Source organism: Lathyrus oleraceus, chromosome 2 (genome assembly GCF_024323335.1).
Source record: "Lathyrus oleraceus cultivar Zhongwan6 chromosome 2, CAAS_Psat_ZW6_1.0, whole genome shotgun sequence".
Classification (NCBI taxonomy): domain Eukaryota; kingdom Viridiplantae; phylum Streptophyta; class Magnoliopsida; order Fabales; family Fabaceae; genus Lathyrus; species Lathyrus oleraceus.
The window spans coordinates 138,998,374-139,017,867 of NC_066580.1; the positions used below are offsets into that span (position 1 = coordinate 138,998,374).

At 40.1% G+C, this 19,494-nt stretch overlaps 1 protein-coding gene across 1 annotated transcript; it reads left to right on the top strand.

Annotated features, from left to right (window-relative positions):
* The first annotated feature begins 1,747 nt into the window (after window positions 1–1,747).
* LOC127121242 (clathrin heavy chain 1) lies at window positions 1,748–4,901 on the top strand. The gene is made up of 7 exons (XM_051051802.1): window positions 1,748–2,013; window positions 2,596–2,742; window positions 3,057–3,161; window positions 3,274–3,387; window positions 3,502–3,754; window positions 3,841–3,968; window positions 4,042–4,901. The coding sequence occupies exons 4-7, from the start codon at window positions 3,281–3,283 to the stop codon at window positions 4,133–4,135; spliced, it is 582 nt and encodes a 193-aa protein (XP_050907759.1). The 5' UTR covers window positions 1,748–2,013; window positions 2,596–2,742; window positions 3,057–3,161; window positions 3,274–3,280; the 3' UTR covers window positions 4,136–4,901.
* Window positions 4,902–19,494: the final 14,593 nt, after the last annotated feature.

Genomic DNA, 19,494 nt, shown 5'->3' on the forward strand with positions numbered 1-19,494 from the left:
TTCTGTTGAGTTGTGAATTATGATTGTAAATTGTGATTAACCTGTAATTCTGTTATAGATTAAGTTTATATATGAAGCACTAATCCAACTATAATCACAATTAAGCAAAAAATAGTGAATTAGCAAATGTGCTTATGTGAAGCATTTGGCCTTTTTTCTTTTTCATCCTTAGAAGCATTTCAGCAGCAATTTCTCCCTTTGAACAAGTCACAAAACTCATTTGGAAGCTGATGGAATTAGTCTCATGTCCAAATTCCTCCTACTTTGCATTTTGGACCATTTTGCCCCTCACTTTTAATTAGTTCACTTCAAAAATGAGCTTTTGCATTGAGCAATTTTGAAGAAATCCAATTATGCACCATGAAAGTACATGTTAAATGGAGTTTGTGCATATAAAGAACAACCAATTTGGACAATCCATGTGGAAGTTATGCCCTCCTGATTACGGGTCTTTTTTGAAATTCACTGAGCCATATCTTGCAAACCATAAATGGGATTTTCAAGTTCTTGGACTTTTTGGAAAGGTGAGGACAAGATCTTCAACTTTCATGTTGGACAAATTTTGATTTGAAGCTTGCTTGGACATGTAATTTTGGGGAGAAAAACTTTCCATTTTGGGCAGGTGAGAATTACAGGTCATTTCCATTTTGGGAAACTTTTTATCTGACTTCAAATCCTTCAACCTTGATCTTTGAAATGCCAAATGAGGCTCATATGGACATGAATGAGACTTTTCTAACCATCTCACACCTTCCAAATCCTGATTAAATGCACAGTTGACCACAGTTGACTTCTGTTGACTTTTGGTTGACTGGGCCAAGTTCTGATGAATTTCAAGCCTCTTTCAATTGAGATCTTGATTTCAAATGGTATCGCAAGTTATATGAACTCTTTTTGAATGATCATGGTGTCCAAATTCTTCAAGAATGGTCACCATCAGTTGCTCAATGCCTGATTTAATTGCTCTGACCTAGCTAGCTTCATCTACAAGCAACATGGTTAGATGACAATATTTTTGTACTTTTGGTTAGTAAACATATGGAAAGCAATGATATACAAATGCTAGACATGCTTGGTGATCAAGAATCACACTCACAAGGTATCCCACCCACTAGGAGGGCAGCTAGGATATGCAATGATCCTTGAGGCCATGATATGATATGATATGATATGGGCCATGAGGGATCTTAGGGCCAAAATTGGGGTCTTACAGTGTGCGCTCCATAGACCATGGCAAATAGAGTTTCCTTGGTGGTGGAATGCGGAGTGGTGTGGTATGACCACAATATCTCATGGAGTAGTTTCGCTCATAAACCTTTGGCATCATCAAGCTTCTTCTTGACTCCCTTCAGAACTACTTTATTTGCTGATTCAGCTTGACCATTGGCTTGAGGGTCAACTATATTTAGGCTATGTTTGGATATCATAAAATGAATGAAATGGAATAGAGTGAAGCGGAGTGAGACAAAGTGGAATGGAGCAGAACGGAATGAATTTGAAAATTTTAGAACGAGATAAAATAAGTTGTTCATTCCACCCAAATTAGAGGGGAAAAAATAGGGTGGTAAATGATGGAATGAAATGGAATCTATACCACTTCATTTCGCTTTGTCCCATCGAATTTTAAATGATCCAAATAATATAATATCATTCCATCCCATTCCGCTCCGTCCATCCGATTCCTTCTATCCAAATAAAACCTTAATTTTTCTTAAAACTTCCCTACACAAGTTATCATTTTGAGGAAACAACTATGGTGTAAAACTACGAGGTCCATTAAACTCTATCATTTTCCGGTTGATCCATGATGTTGATGCCTATGCTTACATGCAGCACAATTCACCCTTGAGAGACATATACCAAAACAAATTTCCTCTGATCTTTCTATTCCACTTCCACTCACTCACTCACTCACGCTTCCAATATCTAACACGCAAAGTTTCTTTTCTTCAAAATTTCAACATTTCTCACTCTCTCTAAACATCTGTTTTGATTGTCATGGGGGACTCAACGGTTAGTATTTCCCATTTTTGACACTACCTGATTTCTCATTCACATTATCAAACCCTAGTTTCTATTATAAATAATTAACGTGTTCATGTTAACTGTTTTCAGTAAACTGTGTGTGTTGTCGCTAATTAGTTGTGCTTATTACTCCAATTGTCATGAATGTATAGTGGAGTAGGAGTGATGCAAATTGTATTAAAATGGAAATAGATTGTAACTAGGAAGAATATATCAGAAGGAGAGTAGAGTAAGACCTAGAAAAATGATCAGAGAAACTATTAAGAAACATTTGGAAATTAATGAATTGGAGAGAAACATGATTGTTGATAGAACATTATGGTGTAGTTTGAGTCATGTAGTCGACTCTATTTAGTGCGATAAAACTTAGTTGTTTTTATGCAGAGAGTGGATAAAGACCTAGCATTGAAAATATATACTAAAGCAAGTGCCACACCAGAAGTAATGAAACACTTGGTTATTAGGCTTTCCTGTGAAATTAATTTTATACTTTCTTTTTGTTACATAGTTCTATTTATTATTGTTTTTGCACTAAATGTTGATGTGTTTTCTCCTTTTACTTTGGTGCAGGTTGGATACACTCTTGATTAGTTATTCCTTTTGAAAACAATATTGCGAACAGATGCTCAGGGTGCTCTAGATTTTGCTCTGATAATGCTGCGAATGGAGGGGGGTTGCCCTGTTGACTGCAACGCAATAACTGATCTGTTTCTTCAGGTTTACTTAGTTTTATTCTTAGTTTCATTGATGTTGGGTTCATTGTGCTCTTATATCAAGTGTAATCTCGATAGCACCGACACATCTGAAAAAAGGTGCGTCTGTATCCGTGTCAATGTTCGAAACCGACACAGACACTTGTGATTACATTTAATTTATTCAAATTTTCAAATTATTTCTAGTGTCAACGTATCTGTGTCGTGTTTCTAGTGTTCGTGCTTCATAGAGTGTAATTTGTAATTTTACCTAACTTAAACATAGGAGGTCTATTTTGTTTTTTTTATATGTTATCTTCTTATTATAGTGTTTTTCAGGCTCTTGTTGAGTTCTTTGGAACCCTTCCCCAAATATGGGCACTGGAGTGTATGGAACATCTTTTACTTGTCAACCTTAAGGGAAATCTTCAAATAACTGTGCAGGTACTGTATTAGGCCTCCTATGTTTTTTCAGTATGACTCCTTTTTCAATTCATTTTTTTCCGTTTTATTGTAGTTTCTGCATATAATAATCTTGCTAGTACATAATTTGCAGATTGCTAATGAATATTCTAAAAACTTGGGTGTTGATGCATGCATCGAAGTCTTTGAGAAATCCGAGTCCTATTGAAGGACTATACTTTTTCTTGGGTGCATATTTGCGCTCTAGGTGTTTCTGAAAGCAGAACGAACACAGTTGAATTTCTAAACATACTATTTTTCCTTTTTGTCAGTAGTTATTACTTTACTAATTTATGCTTTTGATTTTGAGTCTGTGTTCTAGTAAGGATCCTGATATTCACTTCAAGTACATTGAAGCAGCTGTTAAAACTGGACATATTAAGGAGGTAGAGCGCGTGACGCGAGAATCAAGCTATCATGACGCTGAGAAGACAAAAAACTTTCTAATGAAGACCAACCTTCCAAATGCATGGCCGTTGATGAATGTGTGTGACCGATTTGGTTTTGTTCGTCAACTCATACATTATCTCTATACTGAAAACATGATTTGTTCTATTGAAGAATACGTTCAGAAGGTAATTTTTGTGTGATTATATTTAATTTTGAATCTTTCTATGCTAATCTAAAACATGATTTCTAACATTATATGTCTTACTTATAGGTCAATCCTCGAAATGCTCCTCTAGTTATTGGGCTGTTGCTTGACGAAGGATGCCCCGAAGATTTCATCAAAGGTCTTTTACCTTCAGTCAGTTCCCGTTTTCCAGTTGAGCAAGAATGTGTGAAGAGGTATGCTAGTTTTCTCTCTGCCCTGCATCTCCATATTACAATATTATTTTCTCATTTTACTTTCTATGTGCAGGAATCGTCTTTGTTTTCTTACTCGGTTATTGGAGTATCTTGTGAGCGAGAGGAGCCGAGATGTAGATGTGCATAATGCTCTTGCGTGTAGGTGATGCCACTCACTTCTTAGAGGTCATAAAAGCTGCTGAAGGTGCAAATATATATACCATGACCTAGTAAAGTACCTTCTCATGGTTAGGAGAGTGCCTATAAGAGTATCTTTACTGAGTTGGGAGTTCTTTATGCAAGATATCGGCCTGCGGTGTTATTGAAGCACATTGAGTCATTCTCAACTCGGCTCAATATTCCCAAGCTTATTCGGGTCTGTGAAGAACAGCGACACCTAAAGGATAACTATCATGCAAACGAGCACAAAGCCACTAAGGAAAGAAAAGAGAAGAAATAAATCTCTTTTTATCCCTACCAAACTTGCTTAGAAGGCAAGAAACATTAAAGGTGATGTGGTTACAGATGCACACCAAGTTGTGGAGAAAGACCCTCTGGTAAAATATTCTCATACACAGAGTAATGTTTGAGGTAACACCTATGGAGGTTCCTATAATTGATACTGAAAGCTCCCTGATGGTTAAATATGTCATACACAAACTAGTATATGAGGTAACACCTATTGAGGCTGTTGGAACAAATTTCAGAAACTCACTGTTTCTTTTATCGAGGCAAAGAAACAGATCAAGGAGATCGAAAAGAGGATTTCCATGAGGTAGGGAATAGAGAGTCTTCAACTTCTCAAATTACTCCTAAACTCTATCTAGAAATGGATTCTAAATTGTACACTATTGTTCAGAACTCTTAAGAATTGTATAAATTTCATCCTAGAATTCATAATGACATGTAAGTTGTTCAACAACTTTGGGGAGATACAAAAGACATAGATAAAAAAAAAAGGCTATTGTAGCTGCAAATGAAGAGTCATCTAAGTCACTCTCTTTCAAACATTTTATGGTTCTGACCAAAATTATGTAATGAGACTATTGGCCAAAATTATGCAATCAGACTATCAACCATAGAGTCCTCGAGATAAAATAATCCAATTATACTGTACAGTATCCTACTACACTCTAGGAAGTGTTTTAGAATACACCCTCAGAGAAGGAAGCATTTGTTTTTAGACTTTCAAGATACTTCTCCTCCAACTATGATGAATATGCAACAGTCAATTTCTTTGAAATCATCTAACAAGAGTTCCAATCAGCATCAATGTACCCCCTCAAAGACATCGGGAAACCATGAGTGGTTCATTGATCTAGTGACAATAATCTCATTCTTTTGAATGTGTTTTGAACTCCGTCTTTAGCTAATCCTTTTGACAAATGGTCAATTAAGTTTTAATGAGCGTGAACATGATCCACTCTAACAATCTTTTTTAGAGAGAAATTCTTTAACAATGTTTTGCTTAAAAAAAATTCTTATATTATCGTTGTAGTAATTATTCTAAATTTTTGCAATATCTTTGGTACTATCACAGTGGATCAAAGTAGGTGGAATCATTTTTTTCACATGAGAATCTTTGCTAGCATGCATTTTGATACGCCGTAGTACGACGGAATATCAGAATACACACTCTTCGAGCGAGTGCCAGCTCCAAAATAAGGAAGAAGGAATAGATTTAAAGAGAAAAAAAGAATTTCTTATCATTCAACATAACCCAAAAAGGTTCACCAGTACAGCTTATATGACCTCATGCAATCTAACCAACTTCAATAAACCTAGCAAAAAAAAATAACAGAATTAATAAACAATTAAATGATTAATCCATTCTCCCATGGGTCCCTTGGTAGCAAGCATAATCTTTCATCCACATAGGTAGGTTGATTTTGCGTTTAGCTGGCGCTGTAGCTGGTATCTCACTTGGGCCTTCCATTTCCTTGTTGGGTTCAGTGAGTATTGGGCCTATGTCCATTTGTGTTGTATCATTCCCTCCCCCTTTGAACATCACCTTGTCCTCAAGGTGGAAATCCGGGTAGCAAGTAGTGAAAGTGGAAAGATCTTCCCATGATGCCTCTTCCACTGGAGTGTTACGCCATTGAACAAGAAGTTGGGTATGGCTGGCGTCGTTCCTAAGTAACGTCTGACGGTCCAGGATAGCCTCTGGTTCATCCACAGGCTGGTTGTGGAAACTCTCCAAGGGTAAGTCTTGAGGTGGGGAGCATTCGGTAGCGCGAAATGGTTTAAGAACCGAAACATGGAAGACCGGATGGATGCGGCTCTCAAGTGGTAGTTGAAGTTTATATGCCATAGAACCGATGCGTTCAATGACCGGAAAAGGACCATAAAACTGTTTGGAGAGTTTATGCTGACGGTGATTACGGACTGAAGTTTGACGGTATGGTCGCAGGCGAACAAGAACCATATCCCCAACAACAAAAGAAAGGTCACGACGGTGCGCATTTGCCTTCTGTGTCATCCGATGCTGAGCAGTTAATAAGTTGTCTTTAAGAACCCGCAAGAGCTCATCACGGGCGGTGAGAGCCTCATCCAAGACTTGAATGGATGTCGAAGCCCTGTTATAACCGGGAATAGTGGGAGGTTTGCGGCCATACAATGCTTCAAAGGGTGACATTTGGATGCTGCTATGAAAACTAGTGTTGTAGTGGAACTCCGCTCATGGAAGGAGGGACACCCAAGCAGAGGGTTTGTGCTGTGTGAAAGCACGTAAATATTGTTCCAGCCCCCTATTTACCACCTCGGGTTGGCCATCCGATTGTGGGTGGTAAGCACTACTCATAGCCAAGGTTGTGCCACTTAGCTCAAAGAGTTTACGCCAAAACGTGCTAACAAACACCGGGTCACGGTCGGATACGATTGAACGAGGGAAACCATGATGTCTAACGACCATCGAAATGAAGAGTTCTGCCACCTTCGACGTTGTAAACGTGGCTGGTAAGGCTCCAAAATGAGCACTTTTGGATAGGCGATCCACCACAACAAATATCACCGATGAGCCTTGAGCTACCGAAAGACCCGTAATAAAATCCATCGTATTATCTTCCCAAACCGCTTCTGGAATGGGGAGCGGTTGAAGGAGACCCGCAGGCACTTGAGTGGAGTATTTAATCTGTTGGCACACAAGACAAGATGCTACAAACTGCTCAACTGATTTGCGCATACCCTTCCTTAAGAAGTTGTCTGCAACTCGGACAAGGGTCCGTTTGATACCCGCATGTCCACCACTCGGAGTGTCATGAAATTCACTAATAACGGTGGTACATATAGGCGAGGAAGGGTTGAGAACATATCTACCATGGTGCAGAAGCACACCACCTACTACAATATAAGGATGAGGTAGATTGTTTTGTGCCAATTATTGGTGAAAGGCCAAGAAAAACGGGTTTGAACTGTTCTCCTTCCTGAGTTGCTGCACAATCCCAAATGTGGGGGAGGAAACCAATGCCATAAGTGTTGTTAAACATAAATTATCATCCTCTTCTGACTCTGCTGGTACCCTGGACAAGGGATCAGCCACTCGGTTGGAAACCCCCGGTTTGTACTCTATGCGGAACTGAAACCCCAAAAGTTTCCTCACATATGTTTGTTGATCCGGCGTTTGTATCACTTGTTGTAGCAACTCCTTAATACTCTTGTGATCCGTGCGAACAACAAAGAAATGACCCAAGAGGTATTGACGCCATTTAAGGACAGCTTCATTGATACCATGAAGTTCTTTGAGGTAAACCGAAGTAGCTTGCATCTTTGGGCCAATTTTCTTCCTGAAGAAGGCAATTGGTTGGCCATCTTGCATGAGAACGGCGTCGATGCCTACATTATACCTGTCGGTTTCAACCACGAAGTCCTTAGAAAAATCTAGTAATCTCAAAACTGGGGCAGCAACCATAGCTCGCTTGAGAAACTCGAAAGCTGAAGTAGCATCCGAGGTCCACACAAAAGAATCATGGCGGAGTAAATCTGTGAGAGGGGCAGCGATGCTGCCATAATTGGTAATAAATCGGTGATAGTACCCCGTAAGACCTAAGAATCCTCGAAGTTGCTTAACTGAGGACGAAATTGGCCACTTAACCATTGCCTCCAGCTTGCTCGGATCAGCATGAACCCCCTTGGAGGAGACAATATGGCCCAAGTAGTCAATAGTTTCTTGACAAAATGAGCAATTCGATAGCTTGACGTAAAAAGAGTGGTGCAATATACAGCCAAAAACAACATCCAAGTGGTGTAAATGCTTCTCAAGGGTAGCACTGTAGATCAATATATCATCGAAGAAAACAATCACAAACCTTCGTAGATATTGGGAGAAAAGTTGATTCATTGTGGCTTGGAAAGTTGATGGGGCGTTTGTGAGGCTAAACGGCATAACGAGGAACTCAAAATGCCCTTCATGAGTTCGAAAGGTTGTCTTGTAAGTGTCGCGGGAGTGCAGACGGATTTGGTGGTAACCAGCACGAAGGTCCAACTTGGTAAAAATGGTGGCTCCTCCCAATTCATCTAAAAGTTCATCAATGGTGGGAATAGGAAATTTGTCCTTAATAGTGGCTGCATTTAAAGCACGATAATCTACACAAAAGCGCCACGAACCATCTTTCTTGGGAACCAACAACACCGGAGAAGAGAATGGGTTATGGCTCGGAATGATGATCCTTGATCTAACATCTCAGGAATCAACTTTTCCATCTCATCTTTCTGAAATTGTGGGTATCGATAGGGACGCACATTAATTGGTTTTGTGCCCTCAACCAAATGAATGCGGTGATCCACGGGGCGATGCGGCGGAAGGCCAGTTGGTGTGGAAAACACTTGGGAGAAACGGTGTAATAGGGCGAACACCGGGGTTGGAAGATGGGAAGGAAAAACAGGGTCTGAAACACCAGATAGCTCAGGTTCAGTAGGTGAATTGGTGAGGGTAAAAATACCAGCAATGTCCTTGCTCTGCACCAGTGTTTGTAGTTGGTGCAGCGAAACCGCATTCGTAGCCAGGGACGGATCACCAACCAAAGTCACCAGAACACCCTGCCAAGTGAATTCCATCGTCAAGGCTGAATAGTCATGTGCAACCTTTCCCAAAGATTGGAGCCAAGGAAATCCCAACACTACATCCGGACCTTCAATAGCCAATACGAAGAAATCCAATGAGAAGGTAATACCTTGGAGGATGATGGACATATCCTTGCAACAAAATTGACACACCAGAAAATTCCCACAACCAGTTGTTACGCGAAAACATGGGCATGGCGTAACCGGAATACCCAATTACTCAACCAGTGCTGGTTTGATGAAATTGTGTGTGCTGCCGCTACCAATGAGAATGGGAAACTTATGTTGCTTGTACAAGATGGTAACCCGTAGAGAACATTGTCGCAACCTGAAAAATACAGTGTGCTAAAAAAGAACCGGCGAAAGAAAATGACAAGAGTCGCCACCGTGCGTTATTTATCCCAAAGGAGGGAAAGGAAACGCTCGAAGTAAACCTGAAAAGAGGAAAGGAAAAGACAAGGTCTCGCAACCAAATCTTGGGTTCGGGAGTCGGTTATGCGAAGGGAAGGTATTAGCACCCCTACGCATCCGTAGTACTCTACGGGATCCACTTTTGTAGTTCTTGTCTAAAGGGTGTGAGTTTATCTTGTGCTGTTTACTAAAAAAAGGGTTAAATGAAAATGACTCGCGCGGATGTCGCATCCACTGCATACGTATCTCATCTGAATATGAGAATCAGAGTCTTCGTAGCTCGGCTGACCTATGGGTTGGGGGATGTGTGCTCGCTAAGACATCGCGTCTTATGCCTACGTATCTCATCTGGAATGAGAATCAGAGCAAGTCGTAGTTCGGCCAACTACGGGGTTATGGAGTGGGTTTTGGACGAACGACGTTACTACGCAATCTACCGGATGCTCGACCTTTGGAGACTTACTCACCTGTAGTAGAAGGAGTAAACGTGTGTTTAGGAGAAGAAAAATCAATGAAGGGTTAGGGTTTGGTGAACTCATGCAAAAAGGCAGTCCTTGACGAAGGAACCTGTAAAAAAACACACAAAAACATTGCCTCCTATCGAGGTCTTCCAGCTAGGAAAGCAGTAAAATGCGAGAAAAATGTAAAAGTACCACGCGGATAAAGATCCGAAGTAACAACAGTTAGAGGAATGGGAAACCCAGGGATCCTCCCAAGCTAACACCATCAAAGAAAGTGAGTCAGTACAGGTAATCGGAATGAAACCTCCAGGGGGTATCCCACAAATAAAGTGGAAAACCACGCAAGTTATCCCTGCAAAAGTCATGTGAGCCCTCACAAAAACTCAACAAAAGGGTTAGTGAAACACGATAAGCATTTTTTTCATGGATAACAATATGGTTTCAGAAACCTCAAACCCTGTGGCATACACTTCAGAAATTAAACGATTAAGCATTCAAGGCATTATTTATACATTCATACATAATTATGACCCGTGGGCAAAAACCTAATGAAATTCATCCATCATACCTCAAACATTCAGATGATCCAAATTAAGAGCATAAAGGTAATGGGAATAAGGGCAAACCTGATTGGAGAGCTTGATTGAAATTGAGTGGCACCCGTGAGGTTTACAAAACAATCTTTAGGGTTTATGTGAGGCAGAGGTGATTCTGTGCAGTTGAGTTCCCTTCAGGGTTTGGAGGCTGCTCTGAGTTCTCTGTCAGGTTTCTCTCTAGGTTTTGTCCAGGGTTTTGTTTCAAGGAAACCCCAGAGTATTTTGCTTCTCTTCCTTTTTTCTCAAGTGAAGCCTTGATATTTATAGACTGAATTTCATGGCTTTGTGGGCTCAAATGAGAGAGACCCAAGTCCAAAAAAATTTGTTACATTTTATTTATTATTATTTTTATTTATTTATTTTTTTTTGTTTTTTTTTTTTTTTTTTTTTTTTTTATATAAAGCTTCTTGGATCTAATTCTGATTGACATGATGAAATGCAATGTATCTAATGTTAAATGACCTAAAAATGAATGCATGCATGAGGTGTAAAGCGTATGCTTCCAGGAAAAATGAAGGGTAAATTTTGGGGTATTATAAACGTCCCTGCAACTGACTAGATAAAGCATGTAAACTGGAGATGTCACCAGAAACCTCGTCCAGTGGGTGGTCCTCAGGTTCCGGTTCCGGCTCGTCATCCTCCGAACCCAAAAGAAGCATCACTTTACTCTTATAACAGTGTGATGGGCCCCACTTTTCATTACACTTAAAACATAATCCCTTTGCACGCCGGTCTCGTATTTTAGCAGGTGGGATTAAACGAACAGGGGAGGTGGAATTTGGAGTGGGTAAGAGGGCAGGTTGAGGGGTGGTTTTTTGGGTTAGGCTAGTGTATGGGTTCAAGGCACTGTGTTGTGTTTGGGTTGAAGGGTTATGGGTGGAGATGGGTGTAGGGTTAAGGACAATTGGGCTTGATGCAGAAGAGGACCCACGAGACCAACTTTTAACATGCGTTGGATTGTCATCCAGATGAGCCTCATACGCACGTGCCATGGCAAACGCCACCATCAGCGTCGGCGGACGGTGGAATTGCAACTCTCGTCTGAGATTTCGTTTCAAACCAGTGATAAAAAACTGATAAGCAATGGTTCCGAAATGCATGTTACCTTGTTCATCAAATCTTCAAATTGGGCCTGAAAATCGGTCACAGAACCCGTTTGAGTAAGCTTAGAAAGATCTCCCTCAACATCTTCGTAAGCGGTTGGACCAAATCAGTCCCAAACGGCCTCCAAGAAGATGGACCAAGACGGAAGCAAGTTATGTCGCATCGCCCACTGAAACCAAGCAGTAGCACGCCCTTCCAGATGAAACGAAAGGATTTGGAGTCGAGCGGTGTCCGGTGTGTCGTGGAATGCGAAGAACGCCTCGATCTGAAAGATCCAATCGATGGGGTTGTAACCATCAAATCGTGGTACACTAAGCTTCAGTGTACGGGAAGCAGCACCAGATAACCCTTGAGATAACGTCGGTGTGTAGAGCTTCAGATTAGCAACCTTGGTATCCACCTCAAGGAGATGATTGTGCAGAGTGTTGTGAATTTTCTCTGTATGAGAGGTGAGGGATGATTTGAGCAATGAACGAAGGTCAACGAATTGAGCATCAAATTTGGATTGAAGGTTGCCCAATAGTTCAGAAGGGTCCATAATGAAAGCACCAATGATACGCCGTAGTACGGCGGAATATCAGAATACACACTCTTCGAGCAAGTGTCAGCTCCAAAAGAAGGAATAAGGAATAGATTTGAGAGAAAAAAAGAATTTCTTATCATTCAACATAACCCAAAAAGGTTCACCAGTATAGCTTATATGACCTCATGCAATCTAACCAACTTCAGTAAACCTAGCAAAAGAAAATAACAGAATTAATAAACAATTAAATGATTAATCCATTCTCCTATGGGTCCCTTGGTAGCAAGCATAATCTTTCATCCACATAGGTGGGTTGATTTTGCGTTTAGCTGGCGCTGTAGCTGGTATCTCACTTGGGCCTTCCATTTCCTTGTTGGGTTCAGTGAGTATTGGGCCTATGTCCATTTGTGTTGTGCCTATGTCCATTTGTGTTGTATCATATTTCAATCAACTTGCTTATTCACTAGAGGTTACAAGAGCTATAAATTATGATTCCATAATGGATTGAGCGGAAATCGTTTGTTTTTAGACTTCTAAGATACTTCTCCTCCAACTATGTTGAATATGAAACTGTTAGTTTCTTTGAAATCATATAAATAAGGTGTTCCAATCAACATCAATGTATCCCCTTAAAGACATTGAGAAACTTTTGATGATGTAATCAGAGGCTCATGGTCCTTTTCAGTTATCTTGTGACTTTTTCAATGGTGTGTTACTGCTTTATACCAGGTCTACTGGTAAACATGCATAACAATCCTATGATATTGGCAATGTCAAATGAAATACAATCATTGACATATCTGATGGTGTCAATAATACTCGCCTATTCCTATTTTCTTACATTATTACTTATTTTTCTGAAGAGTTTAAAACTCGGGTCATATGTGATGCGTACGTATTTCTAGTTAAAGTAACTATATTTCTTTAAGATCTTTTCAACATAGCGAGATTGATCCAAAGAATTTCCTTTTTTTTTTGCATAGTAATTTTAATACATAGGATTTCACTCGCTTCTTTGAGGTATTTCATATTGAAACTCTTACACGACAATGATTTCACATTATTTATGAGATGAATGTTTGAATCAAATATGAGAAAGTCGACAAAACATAGAGACATACTGTCGCATCCGCGAAAAAACAACCGGCGGGCTAAAACAAAAACAACACAGAGCCGCCACTGCGCGTTATTTATCCCAAAATAGGGAAAGGAAACGCTCAGAGAAACCTGGAAAAAGCATGGTCTCGCGACCAAAGAGAAAGGGTAAGGGAGTCGGTTATGCAAGGGGAAGGTATTAGCACCCCTCACGTCCGTCGTACTCGACGGGATCCACGCTCTAAGAAAAGAAAAGGTTGCTAAAACATCACACACACACACAGGGAACGCAGGTGGGGTTAAGAGAAGGGAGCTCGATAGGACATCGCATCCTATGCCTACGTATCTCGTATGGAACGAGAATCAGAGCTGCCGTAGTTCGGCTCACGCACGCCAAACAAGATACACACACCCACAGGCAAACCTGGAACCCGACAACCACTCGATGCAATTACGTCAGCTTCCGAACCAAACAAACACAATCAGGATACGTACAGCCAATCGCTGGGCTTACGTCCATATCCTGCACACAAAAAGATAACAAGCAAACACACACAAAAAGAAAAAAAAGTGCCCGGAGAGACCTCGCACGGTCTCCTGCCTACATACCTCGTCTGGAACGAGGATCAGGGCGATGTAGTTCCCCTGAAAGGGAAAGAAAGAACATGCAAACCAGTAGGGAGTCGGGAACTCGAGCCTACAAGTCATCAAGCAAGCTAGAAGAGACGCTGAGACGTCAGAAGAAACGGCACACACAGACTAACAGGGAGTCGGGAACTCGAGCCTGATAGCTGCCAAAAAAAACACACGCAAAAAAGAAAAGGGTGCCCGGAGAGACCTCGCACGGTCTCCTGCCTACGTACCTCATCTGGTATGAGGATCAGGGCGACGTAGTTCCCCTGAAAGGGAAAGAAAATCTAGCCAGAAACCAAGGGAAGACACACTACCAGGGAGCTGGACTCGAGCCTAGTGTTGTCATGCATCATTGCCCTACGTTGAGGTTTCTACCTACTTGCACAACTGCAAGCTAATCCTATCTAGGAAGAAAGCAAGCATGCAAGCATACAAGCAAACAGAGCAAACAAATATTCACAAAGCACACACTATAACCAGTCAAGTGAGGCTCAAACAATGGGTTTGACTGCCGAAGCAAGTCATCTGTACAAGGGTAGTGTTCGCTCTTAACCTTGCCATTGCGAGGCTAAGGTGAAGCAGATGAGAGGTGAGTGAAGATTAGACTTCACAGCTCTTATCCCTGACCAGGGAGAGCTTCAGACAAAGGAGCGTGGGTCCAGAATGGAGGGACCCTTCTACGCTCAAAGACTCTGACTCGATTGTGCAACAGCACAAGATCTTGGGTTTGTGTCCCAATGCATCAACACACAGCCGTGTGAGCAGAGGGACGACTCAACAGAATAGTGGGGGATAGATTGCATATCCCTTTGATCCACCAATTGCCTCATAGAGGTCTTTACCTGCTTGGCACAAAAAGTAAACAACCACAGACATCGCCTCTTAAGGAGGACTTCAGACAGTTGCCTGGCCAAGTAACAGGCCAGGTCTTCCAGACTACATGAAGTATAGAGATTCTACCTCAACTGGTTAAAAAAACCAAGCAACAGCAAGCAAGTTCTTAAAGAACTGTAAGCGACTAAATGTACCTGAAATCAATCAAGTATCATCAGTACTCAGACAAACCAACGATAAACAGCAAATGTTAATCTATACAGACAACACAAGTTAATGCACACAAGTGCAGGCTATGAGCTCAAGCTCAAGCATCAAACCTACAACACAAAATCAATGTTAGTTTACAACATCAAACAAAACTCAATTTAATCAACTTGCACTTTTTCCTTTAAGCCTTTTTGCATTTCAACCTGAAAATCCACACCAAATGTGAGAAACTAGACCACTAGGCCAAGCCTAGGGTCCAAAGGGATAAAAAAAATCTAAACAGCAAGCAAAACCAATCCAAAATCACATTCAAACAAATAGAAAGCAAATGCAATTGGTCTCATGCTCATATCATTCACCAATATCAATTCATGCACAATATACCACAAACTAGGTCAAATACAACACCAAAAGTCCAAACAGAATGACTTCAATCAAAGGCATACCAAAACAATTCCAAAAATCCTAAAATAATTCACACCTAAACAGGACACAATCAACAAGTAGCATGTCAATTTTCAGCTCAATTGGACAAAATAAAATAGGTCAATGAAAATCAAAAATTCCAGACACAATTATGTAAGCCAATTCAAGGCATCAACACAAGCATCAAATTCCAAAAATCATAAAACAGTGACAACATATTAGAAATGAATGGGATCAAAACCATGATGTCCTATAATGTGTCTACAATCAACATATCAAATTTCATCTTCATCCAGTACCATATGAGAATTTCACAAGCAAAATGCCAACATGTGTCACATAAATTCACAAAATGAGCATACAGAGAAGAAAATTATCAATCAATTAGAAAATGACATCAAAAATTCCAGCAAAAATCACATGTTATCTTGACATATCAATGATCATTCATGCAAAAAATTGGAACCATCAAACATTCCTAAGCCAGGCAAATAAAATCAGAAAGTTGACCTAGCTTGGTGTGACACAAATTGTCACACCTCTATTCAAAAACTCATATCTAATCAACCAGAGATCCAAAATTCACAAACTATACATGGAAATCACCATCAATATGTCCAGAACAAGCACAAAAATTTTCATTCATTTCTTTAAAGGTATGAGCATTTCATGAAGGTTTTAGCAACACATGCAAAAAATGTACACAAGTCAAAGATCAATAGGCAAAGTCAAAATTTCTCCAAGCACAACTTGTGGTACTATGCCTATAAAACTCTAGACAAAATTTGGGATCTATCAAAAAAAGTCTCACTAATTTTGGATTAATAATGAATTTTTTATGATTTTTTAAAGTCTTGTTAATTAGGTGAAATAATTATTTATAATGAATTATGAATTAAATTAAGGCTGTGGCAATTTTGTAATTATCTCTTCCAGGAAGCAAAACGCGGCGTATTAGTAATGTGGTGGCAGCTCGTGAGTGGCTCAGCGCGGCGGGAAACACATTTTGAATTGGCCAGGCAAAAGTTCAAGATCAAACACGGCTTAAATCCAGAATTTCTCTTCCTTCTTCGCACGCTCATATGTTCTTCAACCTTCCAATTCGGTTACGCTCAAATCCTCACCAAAACTCACAAATGATATACCAATGGAAAGGTCTAAGTACCAGGATCATGAATATGCTAACGATTTTGCCTAACTCTCACTATATCTCACGGATCGAGCATTTAAAGAAACGACATCGAAACTTCAAATCGAAATAACTCAATCAATAGTTAACCAAATCCAAAACCAAGCATAGCACAATGATCTACACTGAACACACTACAAAACACATATCTCAATTTAAGCAATAGCGAGATTCGAATTGGCACCTTAGATTGAAGACAGTGATGAATTTGTGTGTATTTGGACGTGATTCTTCAAAACAGATGAAGAAGAAGCTTTAGGAAGATGAAAGCAACTCGTAGCTTGATCCAAGACAGCTCCACGTGTGAGAAACTTCAATTTGCCATTGATGAACCTATGATGAACAGTCACGAATTGGATGCTTTTTGGCAATGAATTGATGAAACAGTTGGAGAAGGAAGATCAAGGAACACGAAGCAAAAAGAATTTTGCACTTTGGTGAAGAATTGAAGAAGATTGATGAGAAAAAGTGATGAAGCTTTTTGGAGAATTTGAGAGGTTCTTGGTGAAATTCTGTTACAGATCTTGGTGAATGTGATTGTGATCAACATTTCAGTTATGATTAACCATATATACCATCCCTTAATTAACTCTTAATCACCAATTAGCAAAATGAATTTGATTAGCTTAATGTGCAATTTTAGTGAAAGCTCAAAAATGCCTTTGCCAAATATCACCATATGACAGCTCATGACAGCTCATACATCCTCTAAATACCATTTGGAATATGTTGGAATTGGTTTCATAGCAATTGGCATTGTATTTTTCATTTTCACTATGTCATGCCAAATTTTGCATTTTAAGTGCAAGTTCCAAAATGGCCTAGCCAAATATTGCACCTTGAAAACTTATGACAGTCCAAACCATTTCTATTTGGCATATGTGATGTGTTGCAAAAACTCCCATTCCAAAATTCCCATTATTTCTCAAGTTGGACCATTTTGCCCTTGGATTTTAATTGTACACTTGAAAATTGACCTTTTGCATTGACCATTTTTGATAAATTCCAATTATGCACCATGAAAGTACATGTTAAATGGAGTTTGCTCATAAAAAGATCACTCATTTTGGACACTCCATGTGAAAGTTATGCCACTTTGATTATAGGTCTTTTTTGAAATTGAATGGACCATAACTTGTCAACCATACATGGAAATTTCAAGTTCTTGGACTTTTTGGAAAGGTAAGAACAAGATCTACAACTTTCATGTTGAACAAAGTTTCATTTGAAGCTTCCTTGGACATGTAATTTTGTGGTCAAAACTTTCCATTTTTGGAAACTTCCATTACAAGTCACTTTCTATTTTTGGCAATTTTTGTTCTGACTTTATTTTCTCCATTCTTGAGCATTGACATGTCAAATAACACTTGTTCCAACATGAATGAAGTGTATCCAACTCTCTCCCACCTCCAAATCCATAAAATCAAGCACAGTTGACCACAGTTGACTTTTTCAACTGATAGATGAATTTGGCAATGCACTGATCAAGTTAAGCCCCAATCCTCTGATGAAATGGCTCAAGGATGAAACCCTAGCCTCAATAAGCTCGATAAAATCATGAAATGATCCTCATATCCACCATAGACCCCATCTCCTTGCTATGCCCTGATTGGCCCAATGCAACTGATTAGGGTTGACCAGTGGTCAAAACCCTAATCTCAAGGTGTCTGCTCCAACACTTGATGATGACAAACCATGATGATGATGATGAATCATTTCAATCAAGATGAAGACCAATCCCCTTTGAGAACCACAAAACCCTAATCTGGACCTCCACATCCTCAGATGATTAATGACCAGTCCAATGAAACCCTAGCTTGCACATGACCTCTTCATCTCCTGATCAAGACTTAAGAGGATGACTTGCACAATGTAACCACATGATATGCAATATGCAATGCCTAATGACCTAAAAATGATATGCAATATGTTAAGCTAGTCCCAAGAGAGGAGGGCAAATTTTGAGGTGTTACATCTGCCCCTATTCAATCCACTGTGAACCTGTCCATATGAACAGCCTCGACTTTCAGATGATCAGGATGAAGAGTGATTGAATACCAAGAACAGACGAACAATTTGCACTCTGATGGGAAAATAATTAACAACGCCCGTCAGCATCGGCGAAGAAACAATCTTGAAAAAGAAATCCCGTCTGGTACGGAGAAAGTCGGCCTGATCACCGAAAAATGTCGACCTGGATACCAAAATAAATGGTAACACAGGGATAACTATGGCCTGAACACCACTCATCCGCTCGGGATTATTATTCTCTCTTCTCTTTTATGCTTTTCTTGAACCCCGAAATTTTCTTCTGCGCAAATGATCCTCAAATCACTGCATTTGAACCCCGCTCTCCTATTTGCCAAATAATGAACCCCATTCTCCAGTTTGAACCCCAGTCGCCTGACGATAACTCACGATCGCCATTGTGAACCCCGTTCTCCAGAAAATGCCTCAACATTTCCCTTTCTCCATTTGAACCCCATCTCCAGAAAATGCCTCAACATTTCCCTTTCTCCGATTGAACCCCGTTCTCCAACTTCTTGTGATAATTCCGCTGGCAACGCCGGAAATAACACCAACACCACTCTGAGGGCGACATGTCAGAGGGTATACCTTCACAAAGGAAGGTAGCATGTGTATCTCTTCCTCAGAAGACACCCATAACGACCTCCATCAGCCTCAGCCAGAGTCTAAGGTGACACATGAACAGAAGATAATCCTAAGGACCTCATCCCGAATACATTCTTCAACTCCAATCTTCATTTGAACCCCGCTCTCCAGAAAATGTCTCAACATTTCCTTTTCTCCATTTGAACCCCGATCTCCAGAAAATGCCCCAACATTTCCCTTTCTTCATTTGAACCCCATCTCCAGAAAATGCCTCAACATCTCCTTTTCTCCATTTGAACCCCGGAATCGCGCTGATCGCGTAACGTCTTCTGATATTATTTCCATCTCTGTCCGACGGAAACATTTCCTCCAA